Below are 22,981 nucleotides of genomic sequence, written 5' to 3'. Positions count from 1 at the left end.
TAAGTTTGTTCTCTACAATTGGACTCTATTTCTGCTAGAAAAATGCTAGAGATGAACTTATTGCTGGGCAAGTATATTTTGGAGCCATTGTGTTTGGGCTAATTATGAGATGTTCGTGTACAGGTGTTCTTTAAAAAACCAAGGAGGAAAGAGCTCAACTCACACAAGACAATCAACTAAGAGACTGGCCCTTGACAGTCTTTGATGCATTTCTGCCATCATTTTAGCAATGGGAATCAAATGTTCAGACAGACAATGTATACACAGTCACACAGACTTCAGTCATGTTCAATTTGGACACTGAATGGAGTGTGAAAAGAACAGAGAAACTTGTAGGTTGCTGACCCATCCAGAATGAATGATGTCTACCGCTGGCTGTACCACAGTGACTGTTGGCCACCTAGAAAGGGGGGCTGCCCCAGAGGCTGGACAGAATTATGGCTACCTATGCTTCCTTGGACGCGAGTCTGAGTGAACTCTGGGAGTTGGTGATGGACAGGGAGGCCTGGCGTGCTGCGATTCATGGGGTCGCAAAGAGTTGGACACGACTGAGCGGCTGAACTGAACTGAACTGATGCTTCCTTGTTCTTGTCTTGCTGTTGTTCAGTCGCTCAGTCGTGTCTGACTCTTTGTGACCCCATGGACTGCAGCATGCCAGGCTTCCCTGTCCTTCACCATCTCCCGGAGTTTGCTCAAAACCCATGTCCTTTGAGGCAGTGAGGCCATCGAGTCATCTCATCCTCTCTTTTCCCCTTTTCCTGCCTTCAGTTTTTCCCAGCATCAGGGCTTTTTCTAATGAGTTGGCTCTTTGCATCAGGTGGTCAAAGGACTGTTATTGTCTTAGTGGGTTTGATTATGATAAATTCCTAGCAAGCAACTTATAAGTGAAGATCAGTACCTCTAAACCTCTTTCCTAAAATCTTAAATAGAATGATTTTTAAAGCCAAGAAAAAATTCCAGAGCCATCTTGTTAATCCCTGGACAGGACCAGACCCCTTTGTGATGCCCTGTCTACACCCCTATCCATTACCAATCACCACTGTGAAGCAGTGAGGAGTGTGTCCGTCTCTACTATGGTAGAGGAACTGGTTAAAATTACTTTTGCTATCTTGAAAGCCTGACAGAAACTCTGACACCTAGAATGTGCCCAGTTAAAGTCTGTTGATTGAACAAATGAACCGTTACCTCTGCCGTTTGCAGTGGAGGAATCTGAAACACACAAAGGTAAAAATGAGAGCAATTCACAGTGAAGGGAAAAGAGGACCCAGGATTCCTGGATCCCAAGCAAAAGGTCTCCTGAATGTAACTGATCATACAGATTAGGAGCTTTATACAAACTAATGGATTGTCTTTAAACCCAAAGTACATGCTTGGTTTCTTGAACTTAGGGTCTATGTCCTTGACTTAATTCTGTCCTCCCATGGCAAAGAGCACAACCATGTGTATCCAGCAGATAATCAAATGGCAAGAGGCACTGCCTTATGGTGGAGATAGATGTCAGGACAGAGAAGGTTTGACCTTCCTTTCATGATTCATTTCAGAGAGCCATGTTTCTTGTTCTGTGCATTTTAGAGTAATTTATCTTTTAGGATTTCACCATGGAAAATGGGGATAGGGTCAGAGTCAAGAGTAATATTATAGTATTTATTTGTGTTGTTTGCTAAGTGAAATTATAGGTAACAAGGTAAGAAAACAAATGAAGCTAAAAGCATGAATTGACACTTCTAAGCCTCATTGTAGACACTGCACAAAACGCCTGCTTTATGTCTTTTAAACAAAGTGGGCCATTAAGTGCGTAATGCTGAGAGGAATTTTATCTCACCTATAAATACAGTGAATCCCTTAAGCTCCAAATCCCCATATACAGACAATTTACTCTGGTAATCAAGGCGATGCTCACAATTTAACTTCAGTTACCATCTGTAACTCTATTGGTATTTTAATAATAATGAATTAAAATATACATTGGCAAACAAAAACGTTATTTAAGTAGAACCTTCTTAAAGAGTCAATGATAATTTCTCAGAAGCTGTGTAAATATCATATTTATTCAGAATTCTCTTTTGTGCCTTTACCTTTTAATTAATGTCAAAGAAGACCTTTAATATTTACACATACTGTATATTGAGAGAAAAACTATCCCCACTTATTCCAATTAAAAATATCAAAGAAGATACTTCCCATGAATATGCCTACAAATATTAATAAGGAAACAGATACATTTCTTTCACTTATTCTCCCTTTGTGGGTTTTCCTCCCCTCTTTTGGTGGAGTGTCAAAGAAGTAAAGAAGGAAGCATAAATGAGAAGAAATGCAAATTCTTATGAAAATTATACACTATTTTTCAAAGATTTTCTGTTATCCAGGAAATGAAACTATACCCTTCCTTTAGCATAAAATAAATCATTTGTTAAAACAAATGCTAGGAAGAATGATATAACTAATTGTTACTAGACTTATGCACAGGCAGCATAATTCTGACCTAGTGGTCACCATCTGGGGTTGAGCAAACCTGAATTTCTGCCCAGGCCAGTCCAACTGACCAGTCCTAAGCAGGACTGTCATCTTCTACACCCTGAGGTCTTCATTTGTAATTTAAGGACTTGAATTCCTTATTTTCAGAGGTTCCTTCCGGTTTAAACATCATCTCAGTTTGTGAATGTAGGGCTACATCATTTGCAAATAGGACTAGGAGCATCCAACATCCATTGATGGGAAGAGCTGGATGTTATAATACGAATGGTCACATTTATACTTATGGATTTTTATCTGCCTAGGCTTGAGATGCATTTCAAGGTGGCCTTTATAGTGTAAAAGAAAACAAGACAACCATAAAGTTATCTGTTGAAGAAAACTGGAGAATAGAAATGTGAATTGTTGGTATTCTGTCTTTAAACTGTGTCCAACTCTTTTGTGACTCCATGGACTGAAACCCTTCAGGCTCCTCTGTCCATGAGTTTTCCCAGGCAAGAATCCTGGAGTGGGTTGTCATTTCCTTCTCCAGGGAATCTTTCTGACCCAGAGGTTGAACCCATGTCTCATGCATTGACCAGCAGGTTTTTTACCGCAGAGAGGCTCCAAAAATGTGAATAGAAGTTTGCGTTTTCACCAGGGTTTTAATTTCCCTTGATTTTTGCAGCACATCTTTGAATGGTCTTTTTCAGGGAATATTTTGAAAATATTCTACTATGCCAATGGATCTGTGAAGCACGGTTCATTTCTAGAAAACTAGTCATGGTGTCTCTCAGTTTCCGTGTTCCACAGGAAACCTGACTTTTAGTCCCGCCTTATGTTTTTCCTACGTTTCAAACATCTCTCTCCCTCCTCAAATTTCTTCACCCTTTCCTCTCTCTTCCTGTAAATACAGATAAACATCCACCACACTTTCGGAAGTACTGACTGATGGATTTAGCGTGCAAACACACTGTCAGAAGGCTGAGACATGAGTGGTGCCTAAAATTCAACAACATGGGTCTGCTTATTTAAAGCCTGAAGGGATGGTGAAACAGATGGTGCTTTGTGTCTTTCCTTCCCTGCCATGTGTTTACTGTGATCGGCCCCGTCTCAGGAAGGCTGCCAATCCGCAGAAGGGAGACACTGCCTGGTGCAATGCTGTTTTCAACCCTTCTCTCCCTTCCACTTCCTTTCCTTCTTCTCATCAGGTTGACCACAAACCTTTAGTGCAAAGAGCTTTTGGTGACATCAATTCTTGTGTAGGTTTTCTAACACAGACACGAGATTCTCAGGAATAAAATTGTTGAAAATGGTTGCTCTGGATTGGAAGCAGATATTACGCACAATTAATATACTGTTTCCTGGGCTCATTCTGTGCTTTATCTTTTAAAGGGAACTTTCTCCATCTCTTCTCATTCCATCTGTAAAGTGATTCTGTGGCTAGATGTGGCAGAGATGAGTTGATTTTGTGGGCTCATTGAATTGGAATATATTTTCTGGAGTCACCAAAACAAGAGAATAAACCAGTCTAGAATGGGAAGCTTGCAGCCTTAGTCATCCTGACACTGTCCACGATACCAAGTGGTCCCAAACGCAAAATTTTTAAAAAATTAATTACAGTTCACTCTTGAAGAATATGGGCTGAGAGCTGAGTACTCCCAACACCTTGGGAAAATCAGATTCTGCATCTGTGTTTTCAACCAACCATGGACTTTAGCACTGTATTTCATATTTATTGGAAAAAAACCCTCTAATAATTTAAGTGGGAAAAGAATTTGGAAAATGGTACATGTGTATGTATAACTGACTCACTTTGGTGTAAGCCTGAAATTAGAACAACATTGTGAGTCAGATACACTCCAATAAAAAATAATTATTTTTTTAGAAAATATATATTAAATTTTAAAACTCAAAAAAAAGTATACTTCTCTCTCTAAAAAAAGTCTGGTATAAGTGGACTCATACTATTCAAACCCATGTTATTTTAAGTGTTAACTGTGAGGTCCTCATTTATGCTGTATTGTGTTTCCTGTTTGTGTTTGTGTGTGCGCTAGTCATTCAGTTGTGTCTGACTCTTTGAGACCCCATGGACTGTAGTCCATCACCAGTCTCCTCTGTTAATGGAATTCTCCAAGCAAGAATACTAGAGTGGGTAGCCATTCCCTTCTCCAGGGGATCTTCCTGACCCAGGAATTGAACCTGGGTCTCGTGCATTGCAGGCAGACTCTTTACCATCTGAGCCACTGAGGAAAACCTTCCCTTGTTTAGGACAGGTCTAAAAATAATGCACATTGCTGGATTGAGAATGCTTATATAAACAAATTCTTAATTCCTAATGACAAAGGGTAATTTGATTACCAATTTGAGTCTTGGTCTATTCTCAGTTTAGGTGAGTTGTCAAGTCTGTTCATTTTATATAAAGAAGAAAAAGGGAAGTACTTATTGGCCTGAGAGGGAAGGTCTTTCTTCCTTTCTGATTGGAAACTTTCCCATTCTTATCACTTTCAGAGATAGGAGAGCAATAGCTTAGTCTCATTCTCTAAAAGCCACTACAATGTCCTGGGTCCAAGAGAGAAGATGTCCTGATGAATCTCCTCTGGACCTTTCTATTAATACCGATTGTTTCCAGTGGGTTTACCAATTTCCAAAGTGGAAACACTGACCCCCACAAATGGAGATACAAGGAAGGGACATTTCAGAAAAGGAACTGGGCCATGGAGAAATAGTTGCTGGTGTCAGGAGGCCAGTGGGGATGAATGCTTCTCCCAAGACCTGGTGGAAAAGGGCACTCACTGCACAGGGGTGGAGGAAATGAGAAAGACCACTCACCTGGATATCTGAGTCATTAGGTACCCATAAAACTGACTTGGGTGTAGTGATGAAATTCTCCTCAACTGTCTCATCCATTTATTGAATTTGTTTAAGTCCTCATATTTCTAAGCGGTCTCTGAGCTTCTTGAAGTCTGAGATTCAGTTTTACTCAAATGTATCTCCAATGCCTATTTAAGGTCAAGCATAATGTGGGACCCTATAAATATTTATTGGGCTGAATTACAGTGAAATGATTAGATCACTTCAGTTTAGATTAGATCACTTCACTTAGGGAAAAAGTGGGATTAGGAAGCACAATACTAAAAAATGTCATCAGTGACACATTAAAAAAAAACCCATAAAAGACCTAATAAAAATGTTAGCACTAACAGCAAGATCCTACTGTATAATAAACTATAATGAAAAAGAATATAAAAAATAACATATATGCATATGTACAACTGAATCACTTTGCTGTATAGCAGAAATTAACACAACATTGTAAATCCACTATCCATCAATTCAAAAATATTGAAAAAAATGGTAACAGTGTTTTAGACATGTTATATGTTTAAGGAATGCATAAATACTAGAATAAAAAGTTGTTCAGTTGCCAAGTCATGTCTCTTTGTGACCACATGGAATGCAGCACACCAAGCTTCCCTGTCCTTCACTATTTTCCGAAGTTTGCTCAAACTCATGTCCATTGAGTCAATGACACTATCCAACCATCTCAGACTTTGTCATCCCCTTTTCCTTATGCCCTCAATCCTCCTCAGCATCAGAGTCTCGTGGATTAGACTCTCCAGGCTCCCCGTCCATGGTATTCTCTAGGCAAGAATACTAGAGTGTGTAGCCATTCTCTTTTCCAGGGGACATTCCCAACCCAGGGGTTGACCCAGGTCTCCTGCATTGCAGGCAGATTCTTTACTGTCTGAACCACCAGGGAAGCCCTAATAAATATGACTCTTGGCTTTGGAAAATTCTTCAGTTTGCTTCAGACTTCCCTGGTGGCTCAGATGGTAAAGCGTCTGCCTACAGTGCAGGAGACTTGGGCTCTATCCCTGTGTCGTGAAGGACCTCTGGAGAAGGAAATGGCAACCCACTCCAGTACTCTAACCTGGAAAATCCCATGGATGGAAGAGCCTGGTAGGCTACAGTCCATGGGGTCGCAGAGTCGGACACGACTGAGCGACTTCACCTTTCACTTTATCACCTTTCAGTTTGCTTCAGAAGTGGGTGTTAGAAGGGTTGTGAGTTATTTGGAAGGGTTATGTGTGTGTTAGCCACTCAGTCATGTCCAGATGGAGTGGAGGGATGTTATCTGAAATGAGAGGGTAGCTGTAACTATTGTTGTAGGTAAGGTTCATAGCATAGCTGCAAAGAGAAATGCTTTGTGGAGTTTCATGTATGTGCGTGTGTGTGTGTGTGCGTGCGTGCATGTGTGCATGTGTATGGTATATTCCTCTGGGGCTCAGGTTCAGTTGGGCTCAAGCTTTGGCATTCATTGGTTTCCTAATGATAAAACCAGCATAAGCAAATGGAATATTTCCGTTATGTTCAAATTGTTTCTTAACATTAAATACAGTAGCAGATTCATGTTTCCAGACAAGTGTGTTGGAGGGGTGCATGCATCCCCCTCACCTGCATCTTAGCCTGCAGTAAGATGACCCCTGAGTTCTGCTTTCTGTTTGCAGAATGACCATAACTGCAGAGGTGCTCTTAGCTCAGATTTTAGTGTTATTACTCTTCAGTTAGATTCTGGCTCTATTTTGTGTTTGTCAAATACCTCAAAATATTTTTCAAACGTTTCTGTTTGGGAAAAACTTAAAATATAATTTGCCAGTTGATTTTTTTTAACACATTGAACAAATAAAAATTCAGTCCTTATGTTTCTCATTAATTTTCATGCAATTAGATGAAATACTGCTCTCTAAGAATTTGCTGGGTAAACAAGCAACCTCATAATCGTATGTACTTTCCTTTAAAAAATGTCATCTCAGTTCTTCCCGAGAGCCTTTGATACTATGAAGTTGACCTTCAAACTGAATAACATGTTTCAAACTTGTTCTGAGTGAGGTATATCTAGATTTCATGGACTCATTTTGCAGTATTCTTTAAGATCAATTGCACAAAAAAGTGGTAAGAGTGTTGGTACTGTTCTGGGGATTGATTGATTGATTCCTTCCTTTCTTCATTCCTTCCCTTACTCACTTATTTCATTCTTTGCATAAACCTTTATTGAAAGCCTATTATATGGCAGATTATTCGCTAAGATCCCACAAAGAGTATCTTACCTGTTGGTGAATGCAAATAAATGAATGATTGCAAACTCTTTGTGTGCTAAGTCACTTCAGTCATGTCCAACTCTTTGGCAGGCCATGGACTGTAGCCCACCAGGCTCCTCTGTCCATGCAAAACCTCCAGGCAAGAATACTGGAGTGGGTTACCATTTCCTCCTCCAGGGGATCTTTCTGACCCAGGAGTCAAACCCTGTCTCTCACATCTCCTGCATTGGCAGGCAGATTCTTTACCACTAGCACCATCTTGGAAGCCCCTAAAAACTAACTCTTTAGATGGCCAATATGCTGGTGAAGAGCAGTCCTGTACATGGGACTGAATAGTCAGGGCGATCAGAGGAGAATATCTACATTGTCAAGACCACATCTCTGTCCATGGGCCCCATCTGAGCAGGATCAAAGAAGACTTAGAACGACTACCACATTTAGGGAAGACTGGAAGGGTAGCTATTGAAGGAATTGTCAGACAAGATTGTACAAGATTGAGGGCTATTCTCTATTATTTCATAGAATAGATATGAATTATTAAAATTAGTAACTCATTTTCCAAAGACTTTCATGCAACCGGGAGTGAGACAATCTAAATTATTACGTCCCTCTGAATAAAACTATTACAAGAGTCTTTAGAAACTGAAGATGTGAGAGTAAACAGTGTTCCCTATTTTAAATAGTCTCCCCTTTATAAAAGAAGCTCACTAGCCATAACTTGAGACTTTGCTCAAGTGGCTGATTAAAGAAATGAAGTGATAGTTGGATTTTGAGTTAGACAAATCTGGGCAAAAATTTTGGCCACACTATTTTCTAGATTTCTGACCTTGGACAAACTACGAAACATGTCTGAACTTGAGTTTCCCCAACTGTGAAAGAGATTCAACCTTAGTCTTTTCAAGGTTTTTGTGAGGAGATGAACTACCACATGGAAACAATGAGTACCAGCCTTGTTCAGAGCAGGTAGCTAATAAGTAGTGGTGGTTAATTCCTTGAGTCCTCTCTTAATGAAATACTTCTTGCTAATGAATTCTTTTCTCTCTCTCCTCTTTTGTTTTAGACAACTGTGATGACCCATTAGCATCCTTGCTCTCTCCAATGGCTTTTTCCAGTTCCTCAGACCTCACTGGTACTCAAAGCCCAGCTCAGCTCAACCGAAGAGTTGGTGAGTAGGTGGCAAACTCTAAAGGCAAGTGCTGAATAAGCACACAGACCTCTCAATGTGCTGGAATCATGTCCAAGTGCAGTGTTCAAGAGAAGAATGTGTAGAGAGAGATTAAAATGGAATAAAACCATGCTTCCCAGCACATAATGCATATTAAAAGTATACTGGTTAGTGTTCCCCTAAATCCTCCTTATTTTTCTTTGTTTATCATAAGAGGCTTTTGTGAAAAAAATTTTAATTTGCTTTATTTTATATTTCATTCATCAACATAAATATCAAATATATTATTATTATAGCATTTTATCATAACAAGAATGAAATCAATCAAGATTTTTTCTTCAGTAGTTTTAATTTTTACAATAAACTAACTGTTTATAGTTTTAAATATAAAAAATAGTATTAAGTGAAAGCTTTTAAATTCAAAAATATGTAATGTGACCCTCCAGAGACAGCTATGGTTAAAAGTTGACTGTATTCTTACAATATATGAGCAAAGGAAGAGCAGATACTTTTAACTAATGTTATATGAAATACCTTTAACAAGTATGGTGATGGATATATAGAGAGATATAGTTAAATTATATTATATATATATATAATATATAGTTCTGTAGTGGAATTTTTTAATTTCCAAAAGTTTTAAATATCTCATGATATTTATTTATTTACACATCTAGTGAACTCACTAAAGTCTTTTTCTAAGAGGTACACTGGTCTAGTAGAGTTCATGTTAATTGACCTTGACTATATTTTCCCATTTATATACAAGGTCAATCACATTAGTAAGTTTTCCAATGTTGATCCATCTTTATATTTGGGAGTTAAGTCCTAATTCATTGTCATGATATTGATATTGTTTTTATGAAGCAAAGAATGATTTAATTTGCTAGCACATCAATTTCTGAGTTTTTAAAGAGGCCAGCTTTTTTTATTTTATTTTTCCAGCTGTGCTGGGTCTTCATTGCAGCGCACAAATTTTCTCTCACTGCAGTGTGCTGGCTTCTCTAGTAGAGGAACAAAGCCTCTAGAACATATGAGCTCAATAGTTGCAGAGCTTGGGCTCAGTTTTCCTGTGGCCTGTAGGATTTTAGTTCCCCAAATAGGAATTGGACCTGTGTCCCCTGAATTGACAGGTGAATTCTTAACCACTGGACCACTAGTGTTGTTGGGGGCTGCCCAGTTGGCAAAGAGACCACCAGGGAAGTCCCTAATTTCTAGTTTTGAATCTCCACTCATTGTGAGTTTGATTTGTCATTTTTATTTATATATTTATCATTTGTTTCATACTACACATCACAAATATTCTGAGGATAATAGGATCAATAATTTAAAACTTAGTGAATTCTTTTTGTTGAGAAAGGAGTTTAAGAATGTTATTCTAAAGGTAAAAGAATAGCCCAGTCAAAGACTCAGGAAGAAAATATTGATAACAATTTTGTGCTAACAATGCCTTTTCACGAAGTCTCTGTGCCAAAGATTTTATAAAACATTTCACCTATATTACAGTATTTAGTCTCCACAAAGATACTGTAAGGTAAGCATTATTACCTTTTACCTTCAGGTAGGTTTTCTGAGGCTCAGAGAAGTTGCATAAGGTATTAAAATCATGAGATTAAGAAGGGAAAATGTATGTACTTCAATTTAAGTCATCTGAATCCACAGTTTTGCTCCTAACCACAACACTAGCAAATTGATTTATTAACACAGGTTAAAGAGGGGTGTATTAGAAAGAAAAAAAAGGAGTTTGGGAACTAATCTGTCAGAGTTCAAATGCTGAAGATGGTATTTGCTTACAGGTTCTGTGAGCAACTGCAAGTCACTTACCTGCTCTCAACCCAATTTCTTTTATCTGTAAAGTGAACCAGTAATACCTGCCTTAAAGCCTCATGTGCACACAGAGAACAGACTCACATAGTCTGAAGTTCCTTTTCACTGCAGGGTAGTGAGAGACTAGGACTGGGAGGTTCACTTATCATTTCAGTAAGAAACACAGGTTGGCAAGTTTTATTTATTTATTTACCTTTGACTGCACTGAATCTTCACTGCTGTGTGTGGGCTTTCTCTAGTTGCAGTTCCCAGGCTTCTCATTGTAGTGGCTTCTGTTGTTGCAGAGCATGCACTCTAGGACATCCAGGCTCAGTAGTTGTGCCACATGGCTTTAGTTGCTCCAAGGCATGTGGAATCTTCCCAAACCAGGGATAGAACCCGAGTCCCCTGCACTGGAGGGTGGATTCTTATCCACTGGACCACCTGGGGATATCTGGCAGATTTTAAGACAGGCTCTCCTACAGGGCATCCTGAGCCAGATTTGATCTTAGTCCCACCCAATTGTGCAGTGGCAGAAGGACATGATGGCCTCAGTAGCTTCTAGGGAGTTTCTGGGGAAGCTGTGAGTCTGGTAATAGGTCAGCTCCCTCAACTCACCCACCCATATGAACAAATATTGAGAGAACATACATGTCTCTGCTTCAGTATATTATCATTATCCTACTTACAGGGGAATCTGGGTATCTGAGCCCAAGGCTAGCACAAGCATAGGTAGACAGGGAATTGACTTTTTCTTCTTCTCCCAGGTACAGTCTGAATCAGGAACACCATGTAGGAGATACAGTCAGATAGTTGGGATACAATGGTCTAGAACCCACCATCCAGCACAGATCCCAGGGCTGACAGCTTCCCTTCATTCACCATGCTAACTGTTACCCTTAGCGGAAGTTAAACACAGACCAAGGAGATAGTAACTTACTAGTTCTCACTCAAGGCTGGACATCTGAATAACTTATGTGCTTAGTTGCTCAATCATGTCCAATTCTTCGCAACCCCATGGACTGTAGCCCACCAGGCTCCTCTGTCCATGGGGATTCTCCAGGCAAGAAAGAATACTGGAGTGGGTTGCCATGCCCTCCTCCAGGAGATCTTCCCAACCCAGGGATCGAACCCAGGTCTCCTGCATTGTAGGCATATTCTTTACCATCTGAGTCAGGGAAGCCCAAGAATACTGAAGTAGATAGCCTATCCCTTATCCAGGGATCTTCCTGACCCAGGAATCAAACCAGGGTCTCCTGCATTGCAGGTAGATTCTTTACCAGCTGAACAACCAATAGAGCTTCATAAGTAGAAATGCTGAGTCCCACCTCCCAGATATTCTGAATAGTCTGGGATGGGACCCAAGAACAAATATTGATAAATAAAATAAATACAAGCTTTCCAGGTGATTCTAAAATGCAACAAGAGTTGAAGGTTGCTACACTGAATGAATTTGTGAATAACATATCTTCTTATTAATATTTATTGAATACCTACTATGTGCCAGGTTCTGTGCTAAAACTCTTGCACATAGCTGATAAAAATAGACACAAACCCTACTCAAAAAGAGTATACATGGATAGCACAAATTATCATATAATGAATAGCTAACATTTGTGGTTAGTGATAATATTACTTTTATTATTCTGTCATATACATATTTATATATCTATGTGTTTGTATGTATGTGCTCAGTCGTGTCCAATTCTTTGCGACTCCATGGACTCTAGCCCACCAGGTTCCTTTGTCCATGGAATTTTCCAGGCAAGAATACTGTAGTGGGTTGCCATTTCCTATTCCAGGGGATCTTCCTCCCAGGAATCAAGCTAGTGTCTCTTTTGACTTCTGCATTGGCAGACATATTCTTATCAGGACTGTACCACCTGCAAAGTCCTATATATTTATATGCATGATAATTGATGTATTGTGTGCATTTTATACACACACATATGTATATTGTAGCATATATAAGGAGATTTAACACATTTGATTGGATATAATACATAGAGTCATATATATAGAGAGAAAGGTAGATATATCCATGGTTAGTTTTATACATATATAAAACTAGTGTGTACATATATATATGTGTGTATGTATACACAATCCATATGCAATAGAATAAATATACAATGCATATACATGTATGCATATCTGGGTATATATAGTATTATGTGTACATATACATACATATGTATAATACATACATAGAATACAAGCATCAGAGTATGATTATAATAAAAAAGAAGTTATTATGGTAATGTTATTAAGATTTTATCATTTACTTTCTAAAATAAAGTTGAGAAAGTTGAGAAAATTGTAATTTCTAACTTACATTGAAAAATATTACCATAAAGTAATAATTTGCCTCCTAAAAACAGATTTTTGTGCCATCTGGCCTAGAAGTAGAGCCCTGTCTAATGAACCCTTTTTTCTACATGTCTTCCTTTAAAACATTTTTTTATTTTAGAAGACAAAAGACATCAAATATACCCCAAAGAGCAAACTGTCCCACCTGTTTTGAAATCTAGGATAATGTTGGATTTATCAAGATAAGGAAATTTCAAAGAACATCTTGATTTCAATTTGAATTCTCCATATAGTGTTTTCAACAGCAAATTTGCAGCCAGATGCTAAATGATTACTACTAGCAATTATTTTGGAGAAGGCGATGGCACCCCACTTCAGTACTCTTGCCTGGAAAATCCCATGGACAGAGGGGCTTGGTAGGCTGCAGTCCATGGGGTCGCGAAGAGTCGGACACGACTGAGTGACTTCCCTTTCACTTTTCACTTTCATGCATTGGAGAAGGAAATGGCAACCCACTCCAATGTTCTTGCCTGGAGAATCTCAGGGACGGGGGAGCCTGGTGGGTTGCCATCTATGGGGTCACACAGAGTCGGACATGACTGAAGTGACTTAGCAGCAGCAGCAGCAGCAATTATTTAGCACAAGAAACACTAATTCAATCCCTGGGTCAGGAAGACCCTCTGGAGTAGAAAATGGCAACCCACCCTAGCATTCTTGCCTAGAAAATTCCATGGACAGAGAAGCCTGGTGGGGTAAAGTCCAGAGTCCCAAAGAATCGAACATGACTGAGCTACTAGTACTGTCATTATCAGGTTTGGCCCCTCTGTGTATGGATGGATCCTGTGCCTAGTTCATAACCCTTCTGTGAGCAGCTTTTGTCTACCAGCACACAGCTAAAAATCACAACAATATACTTAGCACTCACCATGAGCCATCACAGTTTTAAATCATTAAGGCATATCAACTTAATTCTCACAATTACTCTCTATGTAGATAATATTATTGTTATTATCTTGATTTCATAGGTACAGCAAGGAACAAAAAGAATACTAGAATAAAAACTCTAGATGGATACAAAACTAGTTGATTTCTTTCAGGATAATAAAAATTATGGGGTTATATTTCTCCATTGGACAAACATTTATGAGTTAACATGCAACTTCATAGTATTTAGGGCTTCCCTGGTGGCTCAGATGGTAAAGCGTCTGCCTGCAATGTGGGAGACCTGGGTTCAATCCCTGGGTCAGGAAGCTCCCCTGGAGAAGGAAATGGCAACCCACTCCAGTACTCTTGCCTGGAAAATTCCATGGATGGGGGAGCCTGGTGGGCTACAGTCCATAGGGCCCAAAAGAGTTGGGCAAGACTGAGCGACTTCACTTTTCATAATATCTAAGGTCTAATAAGTTAGTGAATAGCAAAAACAAATGACAGGTATATTCTCCTTGAGAATTAAGCAATCCTTGAGCAGACTTGTTAAAAATTGCCCCAGGATAATGTTGAAAGGACAAATTGTAACTCTTTTTTGATTTCCAAGATTTAGATTTTCTTTCAATATACTTGATTCACTCATTCATTGACTCACTTATCCCAATTTCACAGATTCCTTCTACTCTATCTCATTCAGCCTTCTATGTATTTATCAAGTAACTTGCTAGTTTTCTGCAGCAGATGAGTTCACATTGTAAAATCTTTGACTTTTATAGAGCTAAGACTCCCGCACTGAAATGAGTGTGCCCCGTGGCTATCTCCTGTGTCCTCATTGCTGAACTATTTCGCAAAGATAAGCCCCTTGCAAGTCCTCAGACACCATTTAAATCTGCCACATCCCCTGGGAATCATATACATCTTTGGCGTACACTGAACGTAGGCAGTGAAGGACCACTTCACCTCCAGTGTGCTCAGAACTCAAGCATGTATATCTCTGACCTATACCAGGAAGAAAGGAGGCATATCTGGTAAAACTGGCACATCTGAAGCAGAGATCAACTCAAAAGTTGAAAAGTTTAGGAAAGTTGTCCTGACAGGTACCCTCAGACTGTGAATAAAGCAATTCTGAGTTCTGTTGGTGACAAACTCACCTTTCTATTAGAAAACACACTCGTGGAAACAGTCTTTGACCTTAGATACTGCTGTGGCTGCTGAGGTCTGGGCAACTCATTGGACCAGGAGGGAGAATAGATGGTTAATACCCACTCTAGTAGTCTTCGTGCTGGTATCTCATCTAAGGAAGAAATTGGCCAAATGGAATGTTTGCTCTCTCACTTTCATACACTCCTCACATTTCACCCACACACAAAGAAAGAACAAGCAAAAAAGAGAATTACTTTTGAAAGAAATGACAGAAGGCATTAAAGTGGGGGTCAGATCACCATTAATGGAGGCTGCCAGGTCAATCTATATACTTGTGGCTTAGGAGGGATCTGATTTTGTCCAATGTGATTTGTTTTGTGGCAAGAAATCTTTTGATCTGGGCTTAAAGTTGACTAGGCTGTGAGAAACCCTTACTGTCAGCAGGAAACTTGGGAGCTGGTAATATAGCATGAAGCTGCGGGGCTGTGAGTTAAACCCACCTGAGAGAGAGGGGAATTTTTTACAGCACTCTATGTGATTAGAAGACAAACAGGAACAGACGTCTTTGGCCCATGGGAGGAGAGGTTTGTATTTTTCTTTCCCATCCTTACCTCCTCCCTACCACCAATAAAATTTTGCAAATAATCACATTCATCAATTGCTACTTGAAATTTTAGTTCTTCTTCCTCACTCAGTGTATTTTTGAGATGCTTGCTTGTGTAAGTTGAGATTGTGTTTCTGGCATGACAATTTTGTTGCCATGGAGAATTTGATTTTTTTTTGATGTCAAAGCATTTTCAGGTTCCTAGGCTCATGGAGGGATAGAGAGGCTTCAAAATCTTTCCTCCCTTTGGCACAGAATCAATATACATTTCTTCTTTCAAAGAACACCCTTGTTCTTTCAAACACCCTTGGGCGGTGTTTGGGTTGCAAAAAGCTAAGGACCACTGAAGGTCTTTGGGATGTTGATTTTCATTTCAGTGTCTGGTCCCTCCTGAGGAGATGTGAATTGGGAATAATTCAGGAATCAGGGTCCTCACAATTAGCATGATGCTAGCTGTCTGGGGACATGTTCCAGACAGCTAGGTGACAATCCTGGAGACCCAATTTTACTGGCAGCATTACAATGCCCGCCTGCAAAAGATAGTACTAGTCTACCAACTGGATTGATTCAGCCAGACGTGATGTGAATATGGTCTGATCTGTTCAAAAAGACAGTGTGGTGTACAGCAATGTGTCACTGCATTCTATTTTTTCCCTTTGAAGGGCTCTCTCCTTCTTTTCAGCACCTTTTCTTTTTTCTTCCCCTGTCCTGAATGTCCCCAGGCATGGCAGACATCCGGTTCTATGCTTGCCTTTGTTGCCTTATATGCACACTTTCTTCTCCAAATGTGTACTCTGCATATTAACATGGGCAGCACCTGGGAGCTTGTTGCAAAGAAAGAATTTGAGAGTCTGCTCCAAAACTTCTGGATCAGAACCTGTGCTTTAAAAACTGCTGCAATCACATGTTTGAATTTGAGATGCATTTTGCTGGCCCATACCTGAAAATGCCCCTCTTTAAATTCTTAATCAAGTTTGGCTAAGTCATTATAAATAGGGAATCATGCTAAAAAAATTAGCTTTTTTTTTTTAATCATCATGTCAGTACTCTAAGATGGTTGGCATTGTTATTAAAGATTAGGAAAGAGATTCAGAGAGGTCAAGTCATGACCTAAGGATGTACAGCTAATTGTCAGTAGGACTTGCATCTGAATCTGTCTACCCCATGTTCACTAATGTCTTTATTCATGTTTATCTGAGCTCTTTATCTAAATAGAAGTGTTGTTGACACAATAGTCAATCCTTTCAGGTAATTTTGGCATTTCAACTAGGATTGCCAGTATTTTAACCACACAGACTGGATATTCAGGCATCAAGGGAGAAAGAGAGACATAGACTCCATGGCTCTGAAAAATCATACTGTCTAATATGCCTGTGGGCAAAACTAACCTGACCTACATATTTAAATAATGCCCTAGGCCTCTTCTCTTAGGAGGACAGCTATGGATCATTGAGAATACAGCATAGAAATCTGCTATTTAATAGGAGCCTTGGGACCTTGTCTCAAATGTAGACAAATACAATGTGAATGACCCTCTCTCTGTTCAGGCAAGATCATTGCAAAATTAAATTATGTTAAGAGGGAAAGGAGAAATCTTATGAATACCTTTGCTCACTAATGATATGATGCTTCTATGACTCTGCTCCTGCTGCTGAGTCACTTCAGTTGTGTCCGACTCAGGGCGACCCCATAGACAGCAGCCCACCAGGCTCCCCTGTCCCTGGGATTCTCCAGGCAAGAACACTGCCATTTCCTTCTCCAATGCATGAAAGTGAAAGTGAAGTCACTCAGTCGTTTCCAACTCACACCACGGACTTGCAGCCTACCAGGCTCTTCTGTCCATGGGGTTTTCCAAACAAGAGTATTTAAAAAAAAAAAAAAAAAAAAGTACTGAAGTGATTTGCCGTTGTCTTCTCCATCTATGACTCTAAACATCAGTATTTGCCACAACAAAGGTAATACATAAACCATGCAATTCACCCTTTATTTTCCTCCTGCAACTGATCACTTCTCTTGAAATTCCAACTTGATATTATTTCTACAAGGCAACTTTTAACATGCTAGTCAGTGAATCACTAATCTGATGTTGCTAAGCTAATAATTTGCAAAGTGACAAGCTCTGCAATTCACCAGTTTACTGCTCTTAACTTAAAACATTGTAACTTAAAGATATAGTAGTGAAATTAAAAGCTGGAAAACTCATGACAATCTAGTGATTGGAAGTGTACTACTGTATTGACAATGAATGTCACACCCAAGTGGAAAGAAGTTGCATTTTAATAGTGTATTGTTTGGTGGATACTCTAGCTTTGTTTAACAAGCAGTTCAGTTGCTCATATCCTCTAGAAGATGGATTTTACCTAAGACATTGTGGAAATGGTATTAAAAAGGTGAGCTAAGAAAAATAAATAAATTTTATAAAAATGAGATAAGGATTACTGAATCCACTATATGGGCTGAAAATGGTGACACATAACTAACACTAAGGAATTAGAATAGTTGATATGAATGTTCAATTCATCTTTCTGTAAGATTCAAGTTTGCTGCTGCTGCTACTAAGTCACTTCAGTCATGTCCAATTCTGTGCAACCCCATAGACGGCAGCCCACAGGCTCCCCCGTCCCTGGGATTCTCCAGGCAAGAACACTGGAGTGGGTTGCCATTTCCTTCTCCAAGGCATGAAAGTGAAAGGTGAAAGTGAAGTCGCTCAGTCGTGTCCGACTCATAGCGACCCCATGGACTGTAGCCTACCAGGCTCCTCTGTCCATGGGATTTTCCAGGCAAGAGTACTGGAGTGGGGTGCCATTGCCTTCTCTGAGATTCAAGTTCAAATGCCCCTTATCCTATGGTTCTCCCTTCCCTAGGGCCCATTCCAAATGCTTCAAACTACACACATCTGACTTATAGTATTCATTTGGGTAGTCAGTTGATTATGTCTGGGTTTTATTTTTCTAATCAATATACATTTTTTATAAAAATCCATATTTTATAAAATAATTTTTAACATTTGTTTTGCTAAGGACTTGCTTCTAATAAATCTATTCCATAAATATATCCAGAGCAATTAGTTATTATCCCTGGGATATATTTCTATGGGTAACTGAGAGTGTAAGTAACAGGAAACTCACTAGTGTGAAAAATTCACTAGATTAAAAAATACTAAATTACTTGAACTAGGCACATGGAAGTTGAGAAGTGTCTGTACTTCTATTTCTTGAAAATTGTGGTAATTACAAAGATATTCACCCTGAAATCATTTAAGTTAAATATTTGCTGGGTGATATTTTTCTATATCTGTGTTTTGTTTCACATTTTTAAAAGAATTAAAAATAAAATCTATTACTCTCAGTTCAGTTCAGTCCAGTTCAGTGGCTCAGTCAAGTTTGACTCTTTGCGACCCCATGAATTGCAGCATGCCAGGCCTCCCCATCCATCACTAACTCCCGGAGTTCACTCAAACTCATGTGCATCAAGTCGGTGATGCCATCCAGCCATCTCATCCTCTGTCGTCCCCTTCTCTTCCTGCCCCCAATCCCTCCCAACATCAGAGTCTTTTCCAATGAGTCAACTCTTCGCATGAGGTGGCCAAAGTACTGGAATTTCAACTTTAGCATCATTCCTTCCAAAGAAATCCCAGGGTTGATCTCCTTCAGAATGGACTGGTTGGATCTCCTTGCAGTCCAAGGAACTCTCAAGAGTCTTCTCCAACATCACAGTTCAAAAGCATCAATTCTTCTCTGCTCAGCCTTCTTCACAGTCCAACTCTCACATCCATACATGACCACAGGAAAAACCATAGCCTTGACTAGACAGACCTTAGTTGACAAAGTAATGTCTCTGCTTTTGAATATGCTATCTAGGTTGGTCATAACTTTTCTTCCAAGGAGTCAGCGTCTTTTAATTTCATGGCTGCAGTCACTATCTGCAGTGATTTTGGAGCCCCCCAAAATAAAGTCTGACACTGTTTCCACTGTTTCCCCATCTATTTCCCATGAAGTGATGGGACCAGATGCCATGATCTTCGTTTTCTGAATGTTGAGCTTTAAGCCAACTTTTTCACTCTCCTTTCACTTTCATCAAGAGGCTTTTTAGCTCCTCTTCACTTTCTGCCATAAGAGTGGTGTCATCTGCATATCTGAGGTTATTGATATTTCTCCCGGCAATCTTGATTCCAGCTTGTTCTTCTTCTAGCCCAACGTTTCTCTGCAAATAAGTTAAATAAAAGTAAGTTCTCAAGAAGGACAGGCTCCAGGGCTGATGAATTCAGTTAAATGATGTTATCCTCAGTATCAGCATTAGTCTGGAGCTAATAAGCTGTCCAAATTCTGTTGACCAGATACATCACTGTTCTGGGAAACAAAGGGACCATGACTTGGTTTTAAGCCGTCAAATTGTCATTCCTCAGAATAGCAGTATAATGAGCATCACCAAGGAATAAATTAGAAAATGTAGATTGTCTGTATTTTTATGTAGATTTATTATAGATGAAACCTACAATAAATGTATATTTATTCCATACCACCTGAGTCAGAAACTTTGGCAGTAGGATCCAGAAATCTCTATTTTTTCAAGCTCTCTATGTGATTCTGATGTGCTGAGGTCTGAGAACCACAGCTTGGGGCAGTGAAACTCTTCCCAGCCCCAACCTCTCCCAACCACTCTTCTGCTGCCTCACCAGCAAGTTGTCTGTTCACTTTTAAATCCAACTACAGTCAAAAGTGCTGGAGTTATCTTGACTGGCCTTAGACTAATTACATGATGTGGAGTAAGAGAAAATACATGGTGATGTCTCTTCTCTCACTTTTCTCTCGTAAGCTGTATATCTTGCTATTTTGTTGGGCTATCTTGCACATCACCAATCAAAAAAATAATTTCCTGATGGAAATTTGAACTGAAGCCAGAGGGTTTTTTTTTTTTTCTTTTCTTTGAACCCAAGATGACACTCTTGTGGTAACAATGACACTTCTTAACCATTTGGTGCCCATGGTCATAAAACCAATGAGTTGACATATATTATCTTAATCCTTGATAAAGTAGATATCAACTATACTATTTTCACAGAAACAGAGAAATTACTTTTCAGTATCACAGAGCAGAAAATGACTCTTTCAACTGAGACACAAAACTTAGACCAGGCACTGTCTTTCAAGCAAAATGGCCTCACGAAACGAAGATTAATGTAGCATACTAAACTGTGCAAAACACATGCTGCTCAGGAAAGATAAGCTTTAATTGACAATGTCAACAACACGAGATCTGCTGTGTTAAATAACTTTCAATTTAACTTTTCTGTTTACCCTTTGAAGATCTTATGAGTCATTTTTGTTTTGTTTTGTTTTCTCTATATGACTGAAAACAGATTGTCTTATCTGTCTGCTCAGTCTGCTACACTGTTTTATTCATGGGTGGAACTCAATAATCATATATTCATTAAATGAGGAATAAATAATCCACTAAACATCCTCTAGGTCTGAGCAGGCAATGGATAGAGTTAAATTGTATTGATTTGCCAAATTAAAATAGAGCTCAGCTTCCACTACTTCATAAGAGAAATTCTAACACAGTACGAACCAACAGAAATTTATACAAAGATTGGAAACTCTATAACTGTTCAGATCAGTCAGTAGCTCAGTAGTGTCCAACTCTTTGCGATCCCATGAATCGCAGCACACCAGGCCTCCCTGTCCATCACCAATTCCCGGAGTTCACTCAAACTCATGTGCATCAAGTCGGTGATGCTATCCAGCCATCTCATCCTCTGTCATCCCCTTCTCCTCCTGCCCCCAATCCCTTCCAGCATCAGGTTTTTTTCCAATGAGTCAACTCTTTGCATCAGGTGGCCAAAGTATTGGAGTTTCAGCCTCATCATCAGTCCTTTGAACAAATACCCAGGACTGATCTCCTTTAGGATGGACTGGTTGGACCTCCTTGCAGTTCAAGGGACTCTCAAAAGTCTTCTCTAACACCAACGTTCAAAAGCATCAATTATTTGGTGCTCAGCTTTCTTCACAGTCCAGCTCTCACATCCATGCATGACCACTGGAAAAACCATAGCCTTGACTAGATGGACTTTTGTTGGCCAAGTAATATCTCTCCTTTTCAATGTGTTATCTAGGTTGGTCATAACTTTCCTTCCAAGGAGTAAGCGTCTTTTAATTTCATGGCTGCAATCACCATCTGCAGTGCTTTTGGAGCCCCTCAAAATAAAGTCAGCCACTGTTTCCCTATCTATTTGCCATGAAGTGATGGGGCCAGATGCCATGATCTTATTTTTCTGAATGTTGTGCTTCAAGCCAACTCTTTTACTCTCCTCTTTCACTTTCATCAAGAGGTTTTTTAGTCCTTTTTCATTTTCTGCCATAAGAGTGGTGTTATCTGCATATCTGAGGTTATTGATATTTCTCCCGGCAATCTTGATTGCAGCTTGTGCTTCTTCCAGCCAAGCGTTTCTCATGATGTACTCTGCTGCTGCTGCTGCTGCTGCTGCTGCTGATGCTAAATCGCTTCAGTTGTGTCCACCTCTGTATGATCCCATAGACGCCAGCCCACCAGGCTCCTCTGTCCCTGGGATTCTCCAGTAAAGAACATTGGAGTGGGTTTCCATTTCCTTCTTCAATGCATGAAAGTGAAAAGTGAAAGTGAAGTCGCTCTGCATATACGTTAAGTAAGCAGGGTGACAATATACAGCCTTGACATACTCCTTTTCCTATTTGGACCTGTCTGTTGTTCCATGCCCAGTTCTAACTGTTGCTTCCTAACCTGCATATAGATTTCTCAAGAGGCAAGTCAGATGGTCTGGTATTCCCAACTCTTTCATAATTTTCCACAGTTTATTGTGATCCACACAGTGAAAGGCTTTGGCATAGTCAACAAAGCAGAAATAGATGTTTTTCTGGAACTCTCTTGCTTTTTTGATGATCCAGTGGATGTTGGCAATTTGATCTCTGGTTCATCTGCCTTTTCTAAAACAAGCTTGAACTTCTGGAAGTTCATGGTTTACGTGTTGCTGAAGCCTGGCTTGGAGAATTTTGAACATTACTTTACTAGCATGTGAGATGAGTGCAATTGTGCGGTAGTTTGAGCATTCTTTAGCATTGCCTTTCTTAGGGATTGGAATGAAAACTGACCTTTTCCAGTCCTGTGGCCACTGCTGAGTTTTCCAAGTTTGCTGGCATATTGAGTGCAGCACTTTCACGGCATCATCTTTCAGCATTTTAAAAAGTTCAACTGGAATTCCATCACCTCTACTAGCTTTGTTCGTAGTGATGCTTCCTAAGGCCCACTTGACTTCACATTCCAGGATGTCTGGCTCTAGGTGAGTGATCACACCATTGTGATTATCTGGGTTGTGAAAATCTTTTTTATACAGTTCTTTTGTGTATTCTTGCCACCTCTTCTTAATATCTTCTACTTCTGTTAGGTCCATACCATTTCTGTCCTTTATCGAGCCCATCTTTGCATGAAATGTTCCCT

At 39.6% G+C, this 22,981-nt stretch overlaps 1 protein-coding gene across 2 annotated transcripts in view; it reads left to right on the top strand.

The window, feature by feature from the left end:
- Positions 1-22,981, top strand: part of CNTNAP5 (contactin associated protein family member 5) — a 1,071,087-nt gene that overhangs the window by 215,729 nt on the left and 832,377 nt on the right. For both annotated transcript variants that reach the window (XM_040228920.1, XM_040228919.1), the window contains exon 2: positions 8,614-8,718. In XM_040228920.1, coding sequence (XP_040084854.1) covers positions 8,614-8,718 — 105 coding nt within the window. The remainder of the gene's footprint in view (positions 1-8,613; positions 8,719-22,981) is intronic.

The sequence above is a fragment of the Oryx dammah genome, unplaced genomic scaffold (assembly GCF_014754425.2).
Source record: "Oryx dammah isolate SB20612 unplaced genomic scaffold, SCBI_Odam_1.1 HiC_scaffold_27, whole genome shotgun sequence".
NCBI classification, from domain to species: Eukaryota; Metazoa; Chordata; class Mammalia; order Artiodactyla; family Bovidae; genus Oryx; species Oryx dammah.
The sequence above is the reverse complement of the archived record's forward strand: the minus strand, read 5'-3'. Positions and strand labels throughout refer to the sequence as shown.